This window comes from Neofelis nebulosa, chromosome 10, assembly GCF_028018385.1.
Source record: "Neofelis nebulosa isolate mNeoNeb1 chromosome 10, mNeoNeb1.pri, whole genome shotgun sequence".
Taxonomy (NCBI): Eukaryota; Metazoa; Chordata; class Mammalia; order Carnivora; family Felidae; genus Neofelis; species Neofelis nebulosa.
The window spans coordinates 115,526,596-115,548,872 of NC_080791.1; the positions used below are offsets into that span (position 1 = coordinate 115,526,596).

At 56.6% G+C, this 22,277-nt stretch overlaps 3 protein-coding genes and 1 long non-coding RNA gene across 5 annotated transcripts in view; 2 read left to right on the plus strand and 2 right to left on the minus strand.

Annotated features, from left to right (window-relative positions):
* The first annotated feature begins 3,571 nt into the window (after positions 1 to 3,571).
* On the plus strand, positions 3,572 to 4,934 carry LOC131488402 (interferon-induced transmembrane protein 1-like). Its single transcript, XM_058690192.1, has 2 exons — positions 3,572 to 3,990; positions 4,573 to 4,934. Exons 1-2 carry the CDS (start codon positions 3,805 to 3,807, stop codon positions 4,765 to 4,767), a joined length of 381 nt encoding a protein of 126 aa, XP_058546175.1. The 5' UTR covers positions 3,572 to 3,804; the 3' UTR covers positions 4,768 to 4,934.
* Positions 4,935 to 9,825: 4,891 nt separating this feature from the next.
* LOC131488401 (interferon-induced transmembrane protein 3-like) lies at positions 9,826 to 10,978 on the minus strand. Its single transcript, XM_058690191.1, has 2 exons — positions 10,625 to 10,978; positions 9,826 to 10,114 (listed from the first exon to the last, which is right to left on the minus strand). Exons 1-2 carry the CDS (start codon positions 10,871 to 10,873, stop codon positions 9,923 to 9,925), a joined length of 441 nt encoding a protein of 146 aa, XP_058546174.1. The 5' UTR covers positions 10,874 to 10,978; the 3' UTR covers positions 9,826 to 9,922.
* A 79-nt stretch (positions 10,979 to 11,057) lies between these two features.
* LOC131488404 (uncharacterized) overlaps positions 11,058 to 22,277 on the plus strand; it is a 29,933-nt gene continuing 18,713 nt past the window's right edge. Inside the window, exons 1-2 of one of the 2 annotated variants that reach the window (XR_009250196.1) lie at positions 11,058 to 12,329; positions 12,441 to 13,351. This is a non-coding gene — a long non-coding RNA (uncharacterized LOC131488404). Of the gene's footprint in view, positions 12,330 to 12,440; positions 13,779 to 22,277 lie in introns of those variants that run through there. The other variant, XR_009250197.1, reaches the window with a different exon arrangement.
* Positions 20,748 to 21,916, minus strand: LOC131488403 (interferon-induced transmembrane protein 1-like). Its single transcript, XM_058690193.1, has 2 exons — positions 21,619 to 21,916; positions 20,748 to 21,109 (listed from the first exon to the last, which is right to left on the minus strand). The coding sequence occupies exons 1-2, from the start codon at positions 21,799 to 21,801 to the stop codon at positions 20,915 to 20,917; spliced, it is 378 nt and encodes a 125-aa protein (XP_058546176.1). The 5' UTR covers positions 21,802 to 21,916; the 3' UTR covers positions 20,748 to 20,914.

Genomic DNA, 22,277 nt, shown 5'->3' on the forward strand with positions numbered 1-22,277 from the left:
ATGTCTACACCCCCTCTCACCAGGGGACTTGTCGAGTCAAAGACTGTGGACTGGGCCTCGTACAGGTGTCACTCCAGGGGTCCACCACTCCAGAGTCCAGAGGGCCAGGCCTGAGGAGCCCCACACTTGGGAAGACTGGCCCAGGTCCGATCTCCAGCCCTGCTCCAGCCACACCCCGGAAGCTGGCTGGTCTACGCATGGCAGAAGCTTGAGGAATCACCGGCCTGTCAAGATAAGTAGACTGTTACTCCTTGCCATCAGGTTGGCAGAGGCTGCCCCAGAAAGCTGGGGAAATAGAGAGATGTTCCTGTTCGCACTCACTTTCCTCTCATGGATAGGATGTTTTGTTGGTATTGATTTCCTCTAGTCTGGGCCCAATTTGTAAGTGTGGGGCACATTGAATGGAAGAAATCAGGGACTTAAAAGCTCATACTGTTGTAACCTCTTTCGGTCTGCTGGTTTGCCTGCCAGGAAGGAGGTTGCCAATGCCATTTTGGGGAAGTGTTTTCAATGAGGTTTACAATGATGTATGTGCGTCAAGCTTGGGGGGTGGGGGGAAGAGACTGATAATTCTCAGGATAAAAGTTGGTGTTTAGAATAACCTTCAGCCTTCAGGCCTAAATGAGCTGTGTTACTACCATCCGTCTGGGGCAGGAATAGCCATGGGGATAGGCATTAACATAGACAAAGGCTCTTCTGTGGGACTCCAACTCCCTAGTGTCCTTACAAAGCCAAATAAGTTCCCTGGCGGGAGTTGCCCTCTAGAACAGATGGGCGCTTGACCTCCTCACTGTTGAGAAAGGGGGCGCCTGCATCTTCCTTGGAAAAGAATGCTGTTACTTTGTAAACCAGTCAGGGATAGTCACGACTAAGCGTTAAGGAACTCAAGGAAAGAATTCAATGTAGACAACAGGAAAATATCATTCAATGGAGAGGATGGGATCTCACAGACTGGGCATCCTGGCTCCCTGCCCTGGCGGGGCCCCTCCTTTCCATAATTTTGCTTGTGACCATTGGCCCCCGTATACTAAACACCCTGGTATGTTTTATTGAAGACACTCTTGCTTGCCAAAGTGCAGCACACATCTTAGCCCTCCGAGGGTATCAACCCCTAGAGCTAAAAAGTGATGCCTAATACAAGATTTTGAAAAAGGCATCAAAGTGGGGAATGTTGGGAAAATAAGTAAAGTTCTGCGCCGTAAGATAGCTGAAGGGACTAAAACAAGCTCCAGTTCCCAGCTTGAGACTCCTCTTCCGGGTTCTTCCTGCCCTGTTTGCCGCGTGTGTGAAAGCCGCCACGAATGTGGAAGATGACGCTATAAATTACCCTGCCCACCTGCATTTGGGGCTCAGATCTTTGGAGAAATGGTCTCCTCTGAGCCTGCCAGTGTTAAATAAATCTCCGATCCACCCAGATATCTCTGAGTGCCGCTTGGTTTTTCCGCCAGTGTTCCAGCCTGGTTCCGTAACACCCCGTTTCTCTCTCTCTCTCTCTCTCTCTCAAAAATAAATAAAACATTAAAAAAAATAAAAATAGATAAAAAAGCAAAAGGAAATGAGTGAGTTTTTTTCCAATGTGTATTTATTTTTGAGAGAGAGACAGAGTGTGAGTGGGGGAGGGACAGGGAAAGAAGGAGACACAGAATCCGAAGCAGGCTCCAGGCTCTGAGCTGTCAGCACAGAGCCCGACGCGGGGCTCGAACCCACAAACCGTGAGATCGTGACCTGAGCCGAAGTCGGACGCTTAACCAACTGAGCCACCCAGGTGCCCCTAATGTTTATTTATTTTTGAGAGAGAAAGAGAGAGAGAGCGAGTGCGAGCAGGGGAGGGGCAGAGAGAGAGGGAGACACAGAATCCGAAGCAGGCTCCAGGCTCTGAGCTGTCAGCACAGAGCCCGACACGGGGCTCGAACTCATGATCCAGGAGATCATGACCTGTGCCCAAGTCGGACGCTTAACCGACTGAGCCATCTAGGTGCCCCTGCGTAAGAGTTATTTTAATGATCTATTTTATTTGAAGCAATAAATCTAAAATATCTCAACATATGACCAATATAAAATGCTATCAATGAAATACATGATATCTCATAAATAGTTTTTTCTCACCAAGGCTTCAAAAGGACGTGTGTTTTATAGATACTGCAGCTCTGCACTGGAACTCACTCTGTGGCCACAGTGAGGCCAGACTCGAAGCCGGCAGAGGGGTGGGAGCCAACCTGGGTTGGGGACCACCAGTAGGGCAGTGAGGACAACAGGGCCGCCAAGTGTGGTCACACGACAGGACAGGGAGGAGGCACTGATGGCCTTGGAAGCTCCAGAGGAGACAGGGGATGGGCCTGGCCTGAGGCCACAGAGAGCAGAGCAGGGGCACTGGTGGCTCAGTGGCATTGAGCCAGGATTGGAGGTGGTGGGGGGGGGAGGCCTCCATCCGCCCTGTTCTTGGTGTGCAGAGGTGGGCTGGGGGTGGGGAGGGCGGGGGACAGTGTGGCCATCAAGCAGCCAAGTTACAGGAATTGCTTTACCTCAGGTAAGACATTTCTCTTTCTCTGATGACCCCATCTTTCCGTGGGGGTGGATTGAGGCGGAAGAGGAAAGTGTGTAAGTTCAGGAAGGACCAGCAGTGGGGCAAGCCCCTTGAGGAGTCGGCTCTCTGTGTGTTTTCTCTCCACCCTTTGTTGCATCCACACGACTCCTGAAACAGAATGCTATGGGCACCAGTGACAGTCACAACAAAGTTTATTGCAATGAGAGGCAAGGCCGACCGATGGCGACCAACACTTTTGATCAGAGTGTGGCCCCCAACAGCCGGGGTACAGAGTTTTTATAGCTGATCACATCGTTTGATCATCACTGGGAACAGATCAAAGAAATAGTTACCAGATGAGTTAGAAACAGTTCCCGGATGAGGTGATTATTTTAGACTTTCTGCCTTTAAGTTGCAACCAGTGGATCTCCTTGACCCTGCTTCTGAAGCTCTTTTCTTTGAACTTTTGTTTCCTTAATTGGTGAAGCCTAATTTACAAGAGTAAAGCAAGGCTGTTATCTCTTAACCTTCAGTGTCAACACAAAGCTGTTATCTCTCAAGCTACACGTTCGCCCTGCACTACAATTTAACCCTTACATCTTCCCCTTAAGATCCTGGGCCTCAGGTGACATGATGGGGCAGGAGGGAGGGAGGAAGGGTGGGGCGCTCAGGAATGCTGGCCCTGTGCTCCCAGCAGCTGCCAAGTGGCCCGGATCCTCCTTTCTCCCACCACAGCTGGCTCCTGGTTTCCGGGACTCTTGGGAGATGCTGGAGGCTGCTGAGGTGTGGGCTTCGGGGGCTCTCTCTGGGTGCTGGAGTGCGGAGTCCATATGGCCGCCTGCAGCAGGCTTGGGGCTGGGGTGGGGGGAGTGGGGGGGAGACTCACATCCGAGGAAAAGTCCTCAGGGCCTACACACCCGACAGAGGATGTGGCAGGGGAGCAGAGACAGGACTCGACGTGAGAACCTGGGACAGGAAGCCCCCCTGAGACCACAGCCCTTCCTCCTGCCCCGCCCTGGTGTAACCTGACACCCAGTGCTCCGTCCAGGTCCCTAGTGCCCGACCAAGTCACCCAGTTACAAAACACCAGGAAAAAGAAACTTCTGAGAAAGCGGAAGTACTGAGTTGAGACAGGGAGAGGGACCCTGATATGGGGCTGAGCTCTGGCAGGGACCACCCACATCCGGGCCTCACCCTACAAAAGGCCAAGGCTCTGGCATCCCAATAGCACTTCCTGTCCCTCTTCCCTGGTGCCCACAAGGCATTTCCCCAACTTAAACATGATCAAGGAGGAGCATGATCTTCCTGTAATGGGGGCATCCCAAGGCCCAGCTCCCATGGCCACCACCGTAATCAACATCCAGACTGAGACGTCCGTGCCCGACCACATCGTCTGGTCCCTGTTCAACACAGTCTACATGAACTGGTGCTGCCTGGGCTTCGTGGCCTTTGCCTACTCCGTGAAGGTGGGTGTGTGTGTTGGGGGGGGTTCTCCCAGAAAGTGCAGGTGAGCTTGCGGAGGTCCGTCTGCCCCGAGGGTACCTGGTGTGCTGGGAGCCCCTGTGTGTGTGAGCGTGTGTGTGTGACTATTCCCAGGGAGAGAACAGGGTGAGGCCGCATGGGAGGGCATGGGAGGGCATGGGAATGGCAGGGTCACCCTATGTCCCCACCCTCCCCAAGAAGGTCTCCTTCCCAGAATAATTAGGCAAATTACATCCTCCACACTTTGGACTCCGAACTCAAGTCTGGTCCAGAATGGACACGAGGTAGTCGAAGGCTGTTCGGCCCTGATGGGGTGTGAGGCCAGTGACTGGACCTATGCAGAGGGAGGGGGCGCCCTGGGGTCTCCAGGAGAGGCCGAGAGTCTGAAGAAGGAGCTAGAGGCCCCAGGAGGGACGGGACTCAAGGGCCACTGTCCTGCTCAGGCTCTGGGAAAGGGGGGTGGGTCCCCGACCGGGGCGAAGGGCATGTGGAGGCTGCTGTGGACGGGGACCAGCCTGGCTCTCGCCAGGACCCGCCCCTGATCCCCCTCCATCTCCTCTCCCCAGTCTAGGGACCGGAAGATGGTGGGTGACCTGATCGGGGCCCGGGCCTATTCCTCCACCGCCAAGTGCCTGAACATCTGGGCCCTGGTCCTGGGCATCATTCTGACCCTTATATTCATCATTCTTTTCTTCACTGGCGCACTGGTGTTTTCAGTAAACACATTTCATACTCTGAGGCAACAGAGAGGCTACCACTAGCTGCTCATGGCAGGAGACACCAGTCCTCCAGCATCCATTGTGGCTGTGCTTCCCATGCTTCCTGGGCTGTTGTGTTGGGCCCGTCCCTCAGCACCCACCCCTGTACCCTGTGCCTAAGCAGACTTCCCTGACCACAACTGAACGCAATAAAGTACCCTTGTGTGTGACGGTGCGGTGATGTCCCCTGGGTGGGGGGCCCTGCCGGGAGTTGCCAGCCTGCCCCTGAGACCGAGCCCACCGCCCCCCTTGCCCAGCTGTGCAGCTCTGGCTGGGGCAGGGCATGTCCTCAGCTGGTGCTGGTTTCTGGCCTCCTGCTGGGAACAACAGCTGCACCGGGGTCCTAGGATAGGGGACCCTGGCGCGAGGAGGTCCCGTGTGCAGAGCACCCTTGGGCCTGAGGGTGAGGGTCCCTCCCCAGGTGTGTGGCAGGGTGGTGCTGGAGAGAACGTGAACGGGCAGGTCGGGCCCTCTGCGATGGCCGTGGGGTTTGGCACCTGTGGGCGCAGCGGACGGAGCCGCGGGCTCCCAGCCCCTCCTGGGAGTTCTAGACTTCGCTGCGCTCGGCAAGCCCCCCAGCTCTGTCTTTGCTCCTCTGGGGCTGGGAGTGGGGACAGAGCTCTCCACCGTGGGCTGACTGCAGAAGCCAATCATCAGACCCGGCGAGGAGGCCCCGATGGACAGGAAGCCTGAGGGGAAGGACTCACTCCCTCGACCCAAACGGAACCGGCCCTGCAGGGGGAGCGACTGCCCGGTGCCCCAGGAAGGGTCTCCCAGCCGCTGGGGCCCCAGGCCTTGGTGTGAGCTTTTGCCAGAGCCCAGGCTGCACCTGGGGACCCGGAGGCCATCCTCAGCCCTGCAGGAAGAGCTTGCCCCAGGCAGGCATTCCTGTCCCAGGCCCCAGAGGGACTGGGTGGGGTCACACTATGGTGGCCAAGCCCCCAGGCCCTGCACAGCCACCCCGGAGAGGCTGGTGAGTCCCGGTGGCCACAGGCGGGTGTCAGGGAGGGAGCCCCTCGTCTCCGTGCGCTTCGCCCGCTGGGACAGCCAGGCTCGCCTGGGTTCCTGCAGTGGGGCCAGGTCAGTCCCTGCGGCTCCCCTCCCGTTGACATCTGCAGCTCTTCACACTGGGTTCCCGGTTCAGTCCCCGCACAAGGTCCACACCCCTGGTGTCCACCTGTGCACACCCTGTCCCTGGGCGGGACTCTGGTTGGGGTGCCCTGGGTGGGCCGTGAAGCACGCAGGGGTCCCAGGGGTGTGAGTGGCAGTGGGACGGCCCCAGGCAGGTGGGGGGTGGAGAGGGGACGCTGGTGGATCCGGCCCTCTGGGTCCCGGAAGGGCTTGCTCCAGATGGCCCAGGGGCCAGCCAGCCAGGGTCAGGGGAAGGGCCGGCCACATGCCCCAGGCCCCTGCCCAGCTGGACAGGGGGCTCAGCCTTTGGGACCACAGCGGGTGGAACCTGGCCAGCTGTGCGCATTTGTATCCCGACCTCCAGTTCCTGCCTGTCCTGCTCAGAGCTCTCCTGCTTGTCCCTGCACTTACTGGGCCTCACACCCCACGTTCCCTGGAGCCTCCTCAGTTCATTCCCGGTCTCCCACTTTCCTGCCCTCCTGCCCAGACTTACGTCCTGAATCCCAGGACAGAGCAGGTGAAGCTGGAGAAGCCACCATATGGCTCTGCCAGGCAGGACGGTAGGACACCGCTGTCACAGATGGAGGGTGAGGGCCAGCCGTGTCACTCAGTGCTGTGGACGGTGGGACATGGCTGACAGGGAAACAGCAATGATGGTAGGATGTGAAGGTCAAGTGGGCTTAATAACTGCCTGCTGGGATGGCCCGGTGGCCATGAGGACAGGCAAACGATGCTCCTCAGCTTCTTCCAGCCAAGGAGGCTGGGATGGGAAAGCAGGTCCCTGAGCCTGCACTGTGAGCTGGTCTCAGAACAGATCCAGGGACTGAAAGAGCGTGGAACCCCGGGGGAAGGATGCTGCCACCCGAGGGCCCTGGGCCAAACCACATCCCTCAGAGCGTCCGCACGGCAGCACAGGCTGGGTTCTTTGTACCGGACCCTGAAGACATGAGACTCGCACTTCTTAAATACTGTTGGACTCAGGGCCCAGGTAAGTATCTCAACAGCCAAAGCCTCATCCTGGCCTCTTTTTCAGGTCGGGCACATCGGGTCCAAAGAATCAGGGGCTCCAGGCCCAAATCAAACTCTCAGGGGGGCCCCTGGAACTCCCCAGGGGGGAGGCAGTTTCCACTCTTCAGACGAGTTACCAGAAAAGAAAGAAAGGGTGGTTGGCTCATCCTCACATTGGATCAGTGGCCCTCAGGGTCAGAGCCGTGGTGGTGGGGCCAGCCAGGTGGAGACGTCTGCAATTGCACCCCCCACTCCACCACCACCACCGGGAGACAAATAAAGAACAGTGTCTCATCCCGAAGGGCAGCAGAAATCAGTGCCACCCTCGAACCTAACGGGTGCAGCGGTGCTGGCCCCCACCAGAGCCCCATTTCATTCACCAGTCTGACCCCCAGACCCAGGACCTCGGCAGAGACAGTGGAGTGCTGCAGACCGGCCCGGCGGGAGCCCCGCGTCAGCTGCTGTGCCAGATGTAGACCCAGTCGTCCTCAGGGCTGGGGTGTGTGGACAGTGACCTGCCCAGATCTCTAAAGACGGACACGGGCCACCAGGTGGCAGACCTGCCTACCACGAGCAGAGCAGGGCTGTCTCGGCCCGCCAAGTCAGCAGGGATGCGTGAGAGGGTGGAGGTGGAACGTTCCAGATCAAACGGGCAGTTTGCACCACCGTGTCACCCACCACTGCTGTGCTCGCCTGTCCCTCTGCTCCCACCAGGGCTGCGGGGAGAGCCCCTGCGAACCAGATGATGGAAAAGGACGATTTCCCAGCCTGGTGCTCCAGGGGTCAGCTCAGTGTGAGCAGAGATCTGGACAGAGCTGGGGCTTGTACCCATACCCATCCAGGGTGTCCTGCGGTCTAATGCTCTACATACCCCCTCGCTCAAGGGTGTCCTGAGGATCCATGGGAAGGGAATTCTTCCTGGGAGCACAGCTGCAGGCAGGCACTGGCCACCCTGTGGGTGTGGGAAGTGGACGCCCGTAGAATAGACATGGAAAAAGTGTCCCAGTGCTCCAGGGGCGGCAGGAGACAGAAGGGAAGGTGGGACCAGGGGCTTGGATAGAGGTCTGTGGATGTGGATGCACAACTGGGCACACAGGTTACATGTCACTTTCAGGATGAAATCCAGGCTCGGTAGCCTGAGAGATGTCCTGTAGGAGAGGGGCTCCACAACTAAGATTAAATCTTGTAATTATCAGTCACATAAATTATGTACCACGAAAGCCATCATTCTGAAAACAGATTGGCAAGCTGTCAGCACGTTTTACCTTCGTGCAGGAGAGGGGACGTCTTTAGCAGCCACGGGGTGGAAAGGGACACACAGGTGAGCTACTGCCCGCCGTCTCTGCTCCACAAGCAGGGGCAGCGTGTGGGTGGCTCCGAATGACCTCGGTGGGGGTTGCATCCCACAGACACCGGCGAGGGCAGCGTATCAGGGCTCAGACTGGTGGCACCCCGCTGGGGCCTGCAGCCATCCGTCCCAGCCCCTCACTGCCCTCGCCCCACACGGGGCCCCGGGGCCAGCTTCTCTCCCTCTCTGCCCTCTGACTGCCCATGTGCACATGGGCTCGCTTAGTGGGGACAGCCTTGAGGGCACTGGAGCCACACAGGGCCCTCGACAGGCAGGGTTCAACGCAGGTGTGGGTTCCAGGGGACATCAGACGTGGTAAGTGCAGGGAGCAGCTGACACACGGGGAGGGGACCCAGGGAGGGGCCCCAGTGCCCGAGACCCAGACTTGAGGCTGGTCTGGGGGCCTGGACGCCACGGGGCCTCCAGGGTGAAGGCAAGAGCTCCTGGCAGGCCAGGGCCCGGCCATCGGCACCCACAGCGCGCGGGCCAGGACCACAGGCGGCGAGAGAACAACTTGAGGGGCCCTACCCCATGTTGGGCTGTGCTGGGAGGTGAGGGGTAGGGGTGGGGGTGGCGGGGCCGGCTGGTGGGGTACGCATCCCAAGTGTTTCCACAGAGCACCTGGGAGGGAATATTCTCTTCTGGCTTTGCATGGAGTGACCTCAGGAGGAAGCTGGACGGCCAGGGCTCCTGAGGTGCCCAGGACTCCTGAAGTGCCCAGATTCAGTCCTGAGGGGGGATGAGGGTAGGAAGGACAGATGTGCTCATGGCACAAGAGGGTCTGGGCAGCTCCTGGCCAAGGCCTTGGATCCCTTTCCGGGCGCTGGGGTCAGGGAAGGTCGCAGTTGCCCTGCCCTTTGGGCAGGGATTTTGGGCCTACCCCTTGCCGGCCGAAGCAAGTCTTTACCCACCCCAGAGGGGCAGATCTGCCCAGGTGCCCTCCTCCACCCAGGGTACCCCAACCGGCCTGGTGCATCCTCGAGTTAGGACACTGTGGGAGCAGGGACAGAGGTGTGGGTGAGCCCCAGCGGGGGTCTGGATGTACAAGGGAGGAAAGGGGAGGCTATCACCACCCCAGTTCCACCTCACTTGTCCAGCTGGTGTGGGCTGGGTGGGCACTGGGCCATGCACATTGCCCACCATGTGGAGGCCATGACAGAGGAGGTTAGGGAGCTGACTTCCAGTCAGGGCGAGGGCACGGCCGGCTGGGGCTGCAGCTCCAGAAGTGGACTGTGGACTCCCTTTATCAAGTGCCCTGCGACTCTCCCCAGCCAGTGCATTCCTGGAAGCTAAGAACGTTCTGGCCTCGGTGCCACCTTGCCACAAATGAACCCATTTTGCTTAGGGCTCAGACCTCTGGGAAGTAGGGGCCCCTACATACAACTATTGTCTATTAGTTGCCCCCAGCCTGAAGCCAGATGCCTGCAAGGCCTGAGGATGTGTCTGGGACCACACAAAGGACACAGGGCTGGGTGCAGGGGGGCAGTGAGGCACATGGGCCTACGGGCAGGCTGAACAGTCTCAAAGGGGCCCCTCCCAGGTACAAACACAGCACCCACACCCACACACACACACACACACACACACACACGCTTTATTGAATTCAGTTGTAGACTGACGTGTACACAAAATGCTGTGACAGGAGTGACGGCCTCAGGCCATGGACGACTGCTAGTACCCTCCATAACCTTTCATCATTTCTGAAATTGCTTGGAAAACCACCAGTGAGCCAGTGAAGAAAAGAATGATGAACGTAAGGGTGAGAAGGAGGCCCAAGACCAGGGCCCAGATGTTCAGGCACTTGGCGGTGGAGGCATAGGTCTGGGCCCCGATCACGTCACCCACCATCTTCCGGTCCCTAGACTGGGGAGAGGAGATGGAGAGTGGGATCAGGAGCGGGTTCTGGCGACAGCCAGGCTGGTCCCCGTCCACAGCAGCCTCCACATGCCCTTCACCCCGGTCGGGGACCCACCCCCCACCCTTTCCCGGAGCCTGAGCAGGACAGTGGCCCTTGGGTCCCGTCCCTCCTGGGGCCTCCAGCTCCTTCTTCAGACTCTCAGCCTCTCCTGGAGACCCCAGGGCGCCCCCTCCCTCTGCGTAGGTCCAGTCACTGGCCTCTCCCACTGAGAAGCGGCTTCCGGTGAGTTCCTTTGTTCTTTCTGGGAGAGCCCTGGAGCCACATCTCAGTCTGAGGGATGTCCTTGGGAACTGGGGACAAAGGCCACTCCTGGCCATCCCCGGGCCCCTCCTGCAGCCTCCCTGCTACCACGCATGGACTCCCCATCCCCCCCCGCCACCACATCCTCGGGGCAGGCGGACCTCCGCAGGCTCACCTGCACTTTCTGGGAGAACCCCCCCAACACACACACCCACCTTCACGGAGTAGGCAAAGGCCACGAAGCCCAGGCAGCACCAGTTCATGAAGATTGTGTTGAACAGGGACCAGACGATGTGGTCGGGCACGGACGTCTCAGTCTGGATGTTGATCACGGTGGTGGCCATGGGAGCTGGGCTCTGGGGCCTCCCGAGTACCGCCACCTCATGCTCCTCCTTGAGTATCTCATAACTTGGGGGGACACCAGTGTGGGTGCCAGGAAGGAAGGGCTGAGCATTGCAGTTCATGGTGCGAGACGGAGATGCTGCGGTCCGGATGCTTGGGGCTGCTTAGGGCTCTCCCCTCCCGGGTAGTTTCGATTTCTTCAAAGATTTCTTTTTCACGGTGTTTGGGGAATTGGGAATTGGTTGGGCACTAGGAGGGCGTGGCCTAGCACTGGGTGTCAAGTTACACCAGGGCGGGGCGGGAGGAAGGGCTGTGGTCTCAGGGGGGCTTCCTGTCCCCGGCTCTCACGTCGGGTCCTGGGTCCTGTCTCCGCTCCCCTACCACAGCCTCTGTCAGGGGTGTGTGTGGGCCCTGGGGGCTTTTCCTCCGATGTGAATCTCCCCACCCTGCCCCCACCCCAGCCCCAAGCCTGCTGCAGGCTCCCATACGGACTCCACACTGCAGCCCCCAGAGAGAGCCCCCGAAGCCCCAAAGCCCACACCTCAGCAGTCACAGGCCTCCTCTCTGTCTGGACTCTGTTGACTTTTCCTGGCTCTGAAGTCCACGTTCCAGCGGTGGGGCGGCAGGGCGTGGGGGGGTGGGGGCGCTGGCAGGTCAGGACCCAGCAGCCTGTGTCGCCTGCCCTGGAGGGAGCCTCTGGCATCTCCCAAGGGTGCTGGAAACCAGGAGCCAGCTGTGGTGGGAGAAAGGAGGATCCGAGCCATTTGGCACCTGCTGGGAGCACAGGGCCAGCATTCCTGAGCGCCCCACCCTTCCTCCCTCCCTCCTGCCCCATCATGTCACATAGGTGTTGTCTAGGGGGTCATGGTAGGAAGTCCCGGTCATTCTTCTATCACTGTCAGGCCCATGCTCCCCTTCTCAGGACAGACTCAGGTCAGCTTTGTCGCCAGGACACCGCTCTTTCTAAGAGTAAAGGGTCAAGTTGCTCTCTCACTACCTGTGGTCCTGGCCCGCGCGCTGTGGGTGCCGATGGCCGGGCCCTGGCCTGCCAGGAGCTCTTGCCTTCACCCTGGAGGCCCCGTGGCGTCCAGGCCCCCAGACCAGCCTCAAGTCTGGGTCTCGGGCACTGGGGCCCCTCCCTGGGTCCCCTCCCCGTGTGTCAGCTGCTCCCTGCACTTACCACGTCTGATGTCCCCTGGAACCCACACCTGCGTTGAACCCTGCCTGTCGAGGGCCCTGTGTGGCTCCAGTGCCCTCAAGGCTGTCCCCACTAAGCGAGCCCATGTGCACATGGGCAGTCAGAGGGCAGAGAGGGAGAGAAGCTGGCCCCGGGGCCCCGTGTGGGGCGAGGGCAGTGAGGGGCTGGGACGGATGGCTGCAGGCCCCAGCGGGGTGCCACCAGTCTGAGCCCTGATACGCTGCCCTCGCCGGTGTCTGTGGGATGCAACCCCCACCGAGGTCATTCGGAGCCACCCACACGCTGCCCCTGCTTGTGGAGCAGAGACGGCGGGCAGTAGCTCACCTGTGTGTCCCTTTCCACCCCGTGGCTGCTAAAGACGTCCCCTCTCCTGCACGAAGGTAAAACGTGCTGACAGCTTACCAAGGGATGTGTTCTGCCTAATCATATGTATTTTGACCCTCATTTGTTCATTTAAAAAATTTTTTAATGTTTGTTTATTTTTGAGACAGAGAGACACAAAATGTGAGCAGGAGAGGGGTAGAGAGAGAGGGAGACACAGAATCCGAAGCTGCTCTGTGCTCCGAGCTGTCAGCACAGAGCACCACATGGGGCTCAAACCCACGAACCATGAGATCATGACCTGAGCTGAAGTCGGATGCTTAACCGACTGAGCCGCCCAGGTGCCCCATTTACTTTCATTTATTTAATTTAAAGGGTATATAATTTAATTTTTAATCAGGTAAAATTTGCATAACACAAAAGTTTCCCATTTTACCCGTCAAAAGTGCACAATTTACGTGGCTTTTCATATTTCTCGGTCTGTGCGGCTCTCACAACCACATGGCCCTGAGTGTTTTCCCCGTGGCAAAGGAAACCAGGTACCCATGATGCAGTGCCCACATCTGCTGAACCTTACTTCCTAGAAGGGCGTCTCCGCCTTCTGTGTGGTTGGATTTCCCTTCTGTCATGCATTCCGTGTAGGCCTGTAAGCCTACAGGCCGTGGCCTTCTCGTTGGCCTTATCTCACTGAGCTCATGCTTTCAGTGCTCACCCACGTGGCCACACAAATCAGAACTGCCTTCCTTCTGATAGGTGACAGGTATTATATGGTAAGGGTACCATGTATTTGCTTCTTCAGTCATCAATTTACAGACATTTTTGGTTCTTAAGAATAATGCTGTTGGAAACACTTGTGTGCAAGTTTTGTGTGAACACGTTTTTCTGCCCTTCAGTGCATTCCCAGGCGTGGAAGGACTGAGTCATGTCAGAACTTTCTGAGGAGCTGCCAGACTGTTTCCACAGAATGTATGACAGCTTCTACTTCTCCTATCCTCACCAACACGTGGGGGTACCGTACACAAGTTAGAGCCGCTCCATTGACTGTCAGTGCTGTGTCCTTGTGGTCTGGCGCGTGTCCTTGGTGAGTGCTGCCATGAGAACCCTTCTCACCTGCTTGGGGGTCGTTCATGGGCCTGCAGAACGTCTGGTCAAGTCTTTGTCCTTTTACTCATCAGGCTGTTTGTCTCCTGGTTGAATTGTAACAGTTATCTTACATTCTGAACACCGGTCCCTTATCGGATATGGGAATTGCAAGAATTCTCTCCTAGTTTTCTGGTCGCCTTCTCACTTTCTTGAGAGAGTCCTCTGAGGCACAAACGTTTTAATTCACTGACGACGTGCGATTTATCCGTTTTTGTTTGTTGCTTGTCTCATGTTTAAGAAGCCCGTTGCCTAATCGAACCGTTTTGTCTGTGTAACCGTTTTGTAGTTTTAGCTCTTATATTGGGTCTTTGAAACATTTTGAGTTAATGTTTGTATACTTCGCAAGATAAAGTTCCATCTCCGTTCCTTTCCGCGTGGATGTCAGCTGCCTAGCGCCATTTTGGAAAGGTATTGGCCCCCTTGTTGAATGTCAGTTGACCATAAAGTTCAGGGTTGTTACTAGACTCTAAATTCTATTCCGTTGGCCTGTATGTCTGTCCTCACGCCAGTGCCACACTGTCTGGATTACTACGGCTTCATAGGAAGTTTTGAAATCACCAAGTGCAGGCCTCCAACTTTGTTCTGATTTGTCCAGATTGTCTTGGCCTGATGATTCCATGTGAATTTTAGGATCCACTTGACCATTTCTGGAAAGAAAGAAAAAAAAAGAACAACAAAGAATGCAGTGGGAATTTTGATGGTGAGTACATCAAAACTGTAGACAAATTTGGGCAGTATTGCCATATTAACCATATCAAGAATTCAGGGGTGCGCACGTGGGTTGGCTTTTGTTTATTTATGCTTCTTTAATTCCTCTCAGCAATCATCGGTAGCTTCCAGCACACCAGTCTTGCAAGTCTGTGGGTAAATTTCTTACCAAGCATCTTATGGTTATGATGCTGTTGTAAATGGAACTGTTTCCTTGGTTACATCATAGGGTTGCTCGTTGTTGGTGATTTGCATGTGTTGCTTTTGTCCCCTGCAATTTTGCTAATCTCTTCAATTTTTTTAGTGATTTTGTTAAGATTGTCTATTATAAGGTCATGTCATCTGCATGTAGAGATAGTTTTAGTTTTTCCTTTTCAATCTGGATGCCCCCACTTTTCATTTTCTTGCCTTGTTGCCCTGATTGGAACCTTTAGTCCAATGTCGGCTGCACGTGGAGTGAGCACACATTATCGCCTCGTTCTGGATCTTAGGGGGAAAGCTTTCAGTCTTTCATCATGGAGTGTAACATCAGCTGTGAGTTGTCCATAGGTGTCCTTTATCAGGTTGACGAATTTCCCTTCTATTTCTAGGTGTGTGTGTGTGTGTGTGTGTGTGCGTGTGTGTGTGTGTTATCAGGAAAGGTTGTTGGATTTTGTCAAATACTTTTTCTGCAGGAACTGAGATGATCACATGGTGTTTTTTCTTCATTCTTTTAATATGGAGTATTATACTGATTGATTTTTTTTAAATTGAAGGATTGTTGACACACAATGTTAACTGGTTTCAGGTGTACAACATAGTGATTCCACAAGCCTGTCCATTATGCTGGGCTCAGCACGAGTGTAGCTGCCATCTGTCACCACACAACATATGACAACGTCATTGACTGTATCCTCTATCCTGTGCTTTTCATCCTCGTGACTCATTCATTCCATAAGTGGAAGCCTGTACCCCCCACCTCCCTTCCCTCTGACAATGATTTTGGCATCATTGGCCTTCTGTGTGAGAACCTTTGTGGTGGGGCCAGCCAGGTGCGGACGTGGACATCAGCTGACCTGGTGGCAGACCCGCCCACGTAAGCAGAGTTGTATAAGATCACCAAGTCAGAGCTCTGAGTGGGCCCAGTACCAATGCATTAGAGGACACAGTGGAACGTTCCAGATCAGAGAGGCCCTTTGCATCCCCGCATGTGCCGGAGCTCCCAACATTCTCTCCCCTGGGACCCTTTGGAGAAGGCAGAAGCTTCTGTGGGGCAGACACTCAGCATCAGGGTGGAAAAACTTCCCTCTACCCTTCAAAAACTATTTTGGCTAAGTTGACATGAGAACGATTAACAGGAGAAAATAAAATTTAATTTTGTATGTTTAGAAACCCCACATACACGAGAGGTTCAAAAACAGGAAGGTCTATGCCATCTAGAGCATGGGAATGGGTTAGGGTCAGGGTCAGGGTCAGGGTCAGGGTCAGGGTTAGGGGTGAGGGTCAGGGTGTGGGTGAGGGTTAGGGTTAGGGGCCTTGGCTTCAAGAGAAGGGCAGTAAGTGTAGATATGTTTGCCCTGGCATACAGAGGGGTCACTCAGATAACATTCATCTCGGTAAATGCTCTCACTCTGTGAAAAACTTTCAACTTGGGTTCTTTTAGGCAGTTACCAGAGAGGCAAGATTTTTGGGGTTTACCATCTGAGATGAGCGGCTGCGGTCCGGATGCTGAAGGGTGCTCTGACTCCTCCCTTCCCTGGCAGTTTCGATTTCTCCAAAGTTTCTATTTCCTAGCTTTCAAAAGTTGTAAACTGGCTGGGTACCAGGAGGGTGGATGAGGGACAGAGTGTCAGGTTACACGAGGGCAGGGCTTGACGCTGAGGAGGTAGGGGGAGCTTCCTGTCCTGGCACTCAAGTCAGGCCGGGTCAGCTGCTATCCCACTTCCCTATTGAGGGGTGTGTGGGGGGGGGTGGGGCCTTGGAGACTTTCCCTCAGCCCTGGGCTCTCCCCACCGTCTACCTGCTTTGTTGGGTCTCAGCTTTTTAACAACCAGTGTTGTGCCTGGACCCGCCCTGGTGGTTCCTAGGATTGCAAGAAACCCTCCAGCTATGACTCTCAGGAAACTCTGAAAAACTTTAAAAATATTAGGCCTGGAAATCACACAGCACAGGTGTGGCCACAAAACAAGTTCGGGGTGTGGGTTGGAGGGAGGGCGATGTAGAGGGGGAAGGGAAGAGGGAGAAGAAGAGAGTGCATGTGAGCTGCCAAAACTGAACCCCAGGAAGTTAAAGCACAGGAAAAGAAAAGACAAGCGGCCCAAATAGTCCATTATCAGAACCAGTCAAGATGTGTCGCAGCTGGCCATGCACATCATGTGGTTTGTGAGCTCTCAGTGTGTTCACTGGAGACAGCCATCTTCGAAATGGGCACCTCTGCAATAAATGATTGAGTCAGGCACTTGCATTATTACATAGAAGGGAGGAAGGAAGGAAGGAAGGAAGGAAGGAAGGAAGGCAGGAAGGGAGGAAGGAAGGCAGGCAGGAAGGCAGGAAGGCAGGAAGGCAAGCAGGAAGGCAGGAAGGCAGGCAGGAAGGAAGGAAAGGAGGAGGGAAGGAAGGAAGGAAGGAAGGAAGGAAGGAAGGAAGGCAGAAACGAAGGAAGGAAGGTAGGAGGGAAGGAATGGAGGAAGGAAGGAAGGAAAGGAGGAAGGAAGGCAGGAAGGGAGGAAGGAAGGCAGGAAGGGAGGAAAGAAGGAAGGAAAGAAGGCAGGCAGGCAGGAAGGCAAGAAGGGAGTAAGGAAGGAAGGAAGAAAGGCAGGCAAGAAAGAAGGCAGGAAGGAAGGAAGGAAGGAAGGAAGGCAGGCAGGAAGGGAGGAAGGAAGGCAGGCAGGAAGGGAGGAAGGAAGGCAGGCAGGAAGGCAGGAAGGCAGGAAGGCAAGCAGGAAGGCAGGAAGGCAGGCAGGCAGGAAGGAAAGGAGGAGGGAAGGAAGGAAGGAAGGAAGGCAGGCAGAAACGAAGGAAGGAAGGTAGGAGGGAAGGAATGGAGGAAGGAAGGAAGGAAAGGAGGAAGGAAGGCAGGAAGGGAGGAAGGAAGGCAGGAAGGGAGGAAAGAAGGAAGGAAAGAAGGCAGGCAGGCAGGAAGGCAAGAAGGGAGGAAGGAAGGAAGGAAGAAAGGCAGGCAAGAAAGAAGGAAGGAAGGAAGGAAGGAGGAATGGAGGAAAGAAGGCAGGAAGGGAGGAAGGAAGGTAGGAAGGGAGGAAGGAAGAAAGGCAGGAAAGAAGGAAGGAAGGAAGGCAGGAAGGTAGGAAGGAAGGCAGGAAGAAAGGAAGGAAGGAAGGCAGGAAGGAAGGAGGGAAAGCATGAAGGAAGGTAGGAAGGAAGGCAGGCAGGAAGGGAGGAAGGAAGGATGGAAGGAAAGCAGGAAAGAAAGAAGGAAGACAGGCAGGGAGGGAGGAAGGAAGGAAGGAAGGCAGGAAAGGAGGAAGGAAAGAAGGCAGGCAGGAAGGCAGGAAGGCAGAAAGACAGGAAGGGAGGAAGGAAGGATAAGGAAGGAAGGAAGGAAGGAAGAAAGGAAGGAAAGGAGGAAGGAAGGAAGGATGGAACAAAGGCAGGAAAGAAGGAAGGAAAAAAGGCAGGAAGGCAGAAAGGGAGGAAGAAAGGAAGGCAGGAAGGAAGAGAGGAAGGAAGGCAGGAAGGGAGGAAGGAAAAAAACCCATCAGGGCTTACCTTCATTCCCCCACACCAGACCCAAGCCTTCTGGAAGGTGCCGGAGTCCAGCCCCAGCAGGTCCAGGGGTTCCCGAAGGATGAATGGCATCGGCGAAAATAACAAATGGACACGACAGCAGTGTGTCCGACTGGCCGCTTTACTGTGGCAAACCTGGCGTTATATTTGTTAGCAATTTCCTTGTAGCGTGCATCACCTACGCTTCTCGGCTTTACCTAATTCTAAAAACTTGTTCCTTTGTGTAATCGCCCATCAAGGAACCTCAGGGTTATTTTCCTGTAACGTTCCCTCCTGGCCTTTGCTTATCGATTAATTTCTTCATATTATTTTCATTATGTATCCACGTTTATTTATAGTCTATAAAGCCTTTGCTTTGCTATTTTCATGAAAGGTCATCTAGCTCTCAACACCTCGAGTGGAACGTTTACAGGGACATGACTTCTTAATTGTTCCTTTGAACTGTTTGCGGTAGAAGGAACAAAAGTATTCGCTTTGGTCTGGGGTGCCTGGAGGGAGCCAAGAGGGCTGGGAACCCATGCCTTATGCGCTCCCAGAGAGACAATGTATACCTGGGAACTAATGAACCATTCTGTACCTCAACCCACCAGGTCCAGTTACCATCTGGAATGCCTCCTGGGGGCCAAGTGGGCCTAGGGGTTGGAGTAACTCGTACCCATAGAGACATTGCTTTGTTGCCGGAGTGGGGCTTTCGAACCCGTGTGCCCCCCTCCCTGGCTGGGAAACATATGGGGCTATCCTTCCTTTAGGTAGGGGACGGGCAGGCGGGGGTGGCACCGGCTGGATATAAGGTTTCTTTTTTGTCCTGGGGGTCATCCCCAGAAAATATCCCCGAGTTTGCCCCCATGGGTTTCTTTTGAATCATCAGTGCCAATTGGACCACGGGGATGGCCATGATGAGTAAGAGGAGGGATACCAGTAGCTTCCCATTCGCAGGGTCGCTGTGCGTTGCCCTTCCGCCGGCCACCCGGGCTGTGCCACCAGGAAGGCTGGATGGATCGGCTCCCGGCATGGAAGGCCTCACTGTCCACATGCGTGGCTCCTCCACCAAGGGACCCAGGGGTTCGTGGCCGGGAGCTTCTGGGAGCACATCTGTCCTCCCTACCTCATCCCCCGTCAGGACTGAACAGGGCATCTCAGGAGTCCTGCCAGTCTGTCTCCCTCCTGGGATCAGTCCACGCAAAGCCGGAAGAGAATATTCCCTCCCAAGTGCTCTTTGGAAAAACTTGGGATGCCTCCCACCTGCGCGGCCCCGCCCATCTCCCTCTACCCCACCAGCTGGCCAGCTGACACCACCCCCACCTCCCACTGCCCACCCCTACCCAAGCACCGCCTACCTCCAGGAGACCCAGGACGCCTTGGCCAGGTCAGTGCCAGAGCTGGAGGGGGGCTCTGAGGACCAGGGCTGTGCAGCGCTGGGCCCCTGCAAGCCCACAGTCAGTACCCAGGACCTTACTGTGTGATGCCTCGGCCCTCACCTGTGATTTGCAAAAGCTGGACATCAAGAGTGTTTGTTGGCTACAAGACAGGGTCACCTGTCTAGCAGGACCGTAGACCCAGGTCACTGCAGCTCAGATCGGGTTATGCCCAATATGACTGTCCTTTTTGAGAGCTGCCTGATCTGGGAATGTGAGACCCACGCAGCCCATCCGGCTGGGGAATGAGGGCCTGGGGCACGTGGTCGGCCCTTCCCCTGACCCTGGCTGGCTGGCCCCTGGGCCATCTGGAGCAAGCCCTTCCGGGACCCAGAGGGCCGGATCCACCAGCGTCCCCTCTCCACCCCCCACCTGCCTGGGGCCGTCCCACTGCCACTCACACCCCTGGGACCCCTGCGTGCTTCACGGCCCACCCAGGGCACCCCAACCAGAGTCCCGCCCAGGGACAGGGTGTGCACAGGTGGACACCAGGGGTGTGGACCTTGTGCGGGGACTGAACCGGGAACCCAGTGTGAAGAGCTGCAGATGTCAACGGGAGGGGAGCCGCAGGAACTGACCTGGCCCCACTGCAGGAACCCAGGCGAGCCTGGCTGTCCCAGCGGGCGAAGCGCACGGAGACGAGGGGCTCCCTCCCTGACACCCGCCTGTGGCCACCGGGACTCACCAGCCTCTCCGGGGTGGCTGTGCAGGGCCTGGGGGCTTGGCCACCATAGTGTGACCCCACCCAGTCCCTCTGGGGCCTGGGACAGGAATGCCTGCCTGGGGCAAGCTCTTCCTGCAGGGCTGAGGATGGCCTCCGGGTCCCCAGGTGCAGCCTGGGCTCTGGCAAAAGCTCACACCAAGGCCTGGGGCCCCAGCGGCTGGGAGACCCTTCCTGGGGCACCGGGCAGTCGCTCCCCCTGCAGGGCCGGTTCCGTTTGGGTCGAGGGAGTGAGTCCTTCCCCTCAGGCTTCCTGTCCATCGGGGCCTCCTCGCCGGGTCTGATGATTGGCTTCTGCAGTCAGCCCACGGTGGAGAGCTCTGTCCCCACTCCCAGCCCCAGAGGAGCAAAGACAGAGCTGGGGGGCTTGCCGAGCGCAGCGAAGTCTAGAACTCCCAGGAGGGGCTGGGAGCCCGCGGCTCCGTCCGCTGCGCCCACAGGTGCCAAACCCCACGGCCATCGCAGAGGGCCCGACCTGCCCGTTCACGTTCTCTCCAGCACCACCCTGCCACACACCTGGGGAGGGACCCTCACCCTCAGGCCCAAGGGTGCTCTGCACACGGGACCTCCTCGCGCCAGGGTCCCCTATCCTAGGACCCCGGTGCAGCTGTTGTTCCCAGCAGGAGGCCAGAAACCAGCACCAGCTGAGGACATGCCCTGCCCCAGCCAGAGCTGCACAGCTGGGCAAGGGGGGCGGTGGGCTCGGTCTCAGGGGCAGGCTGGCAACTCCCGGCAGGGCCCCCCACCCAGGGGACATCACCGCACCGTCACACACAAGGGTACTTTATTGCGTTCAGTTGTGGTCAGGGAAGTCTGCTTAAGCACAGGGTACAGGGGTGGGTGCTGAGGGACGGGCCCAACACAACAGCCCAGGAAGCATGGGAAGCACAGCCACAATGGATGCTGGAGGACTGGTGTCTCCTGCCATGAGCAGCTAGTGGTGGCCTCTGCTATTCTGCATAACCCTTAAAATGATATTGTAGGCCGTCATGTAGGCAATCACCAGAAGAACAATGAATCCAATGGTCAGAAGGATGCCCAGGACCAGGGCCCAGATGTTCAGGCACTTGGCGGTGGAGGCATAGGTCTGGGCCCCGATCACGTCACCCACCATCTTCCTGTCCCTAGACTGGGGAGAGGAGATGGAGAGTGGGATCAGGAGCGGGTTCTGGCGACAGCCAGGCTGGTCCCCGTCCACAGCAGCCTCCACATGCCCTTCACCCCGGTCGGGGACCCACCCCCCACCCTTTCCCGGAGCCTGAGCAGGACAGTGGCCCTTGGGTCCCGTCCCTCCTGGGGCCTCCAGCTCCTTCTTCAGACTCTCAGCCTCTCCTGGAGACCCCAGGGCGCCCCCTCCCTCTGCGTAGGTCCAGTCACTGGCCTCTCCCACTGAGAAGCGGCTTCCGGTGAGTTCCTTTGTTCTTTCTGGGAGAGCCCTGGAGCCACATCTCAGTCTGAGGGATGTCCTTGGGAACTGGGGACAAAGGCCACTCCTGGCCATCCCCGGGCCCCTCCTGCAGCCTCCCTGCTACCACGCATGGACTCCCCATCCCCCCCGCCACCACATCCTCGGGGCAGGCGGACCTCCGCAGGCTCACCTGCACTTTCTGGGAGAACCCCCCCAACACACACACCCACCTTCACGGAGTAGGCAAAGGCCACGAAGCCCAGGCAGCACCAGTTCATGAAGATTGTGTTGAACAGGGACCAGACGATGTGGTCGGGCACAGATGTCTCAGTCTGGATATTGATCACAGTGGTGGCCATGGGAGCTGAGCTCTGGGGCCCCTCCAGGATGTCCACCTTATTGTCCTTTAACATCTCCAGCTTTGGAATGAGCAGCCGTCCCAGGTGAATAAGCGTTGGGAAATGAGTTTCTGATGCAGAGAGGGAGCAGGTGTGGTCTGGACCCTGATAGGGTGCTTAGGGCCCCTCCTTCTCCAGGGTACATTTAATTTCTCAGAAGTTTCTCTTTCCTGTTTTGCATGTGGGTGAAACTGGCGGGCACTAAGGAAGTCGGCCAGCTACTGAGTGTCAGTTTCCACCAGAGCATGGTGGGACGAAGGGCTGTGTTTACCTCGTCTTTACTTTCTGTTACTATAAGTTATGTAACTCGTATTCTATATTACCTGATTTAAATTTTTTTGAATGTTTTTATTTATTTTTGAAGGAGAGAGAGACAGAGCATGAGGGGGGGGGGGGCAGAGAGCGAGGGAGACAGAATCCGAAGCAGGCTCCAGGCTCTGAGCTGTCAGCCCAGAGCCTGTCGCAGGGCTCGAACTCACAGACTGCGAGAT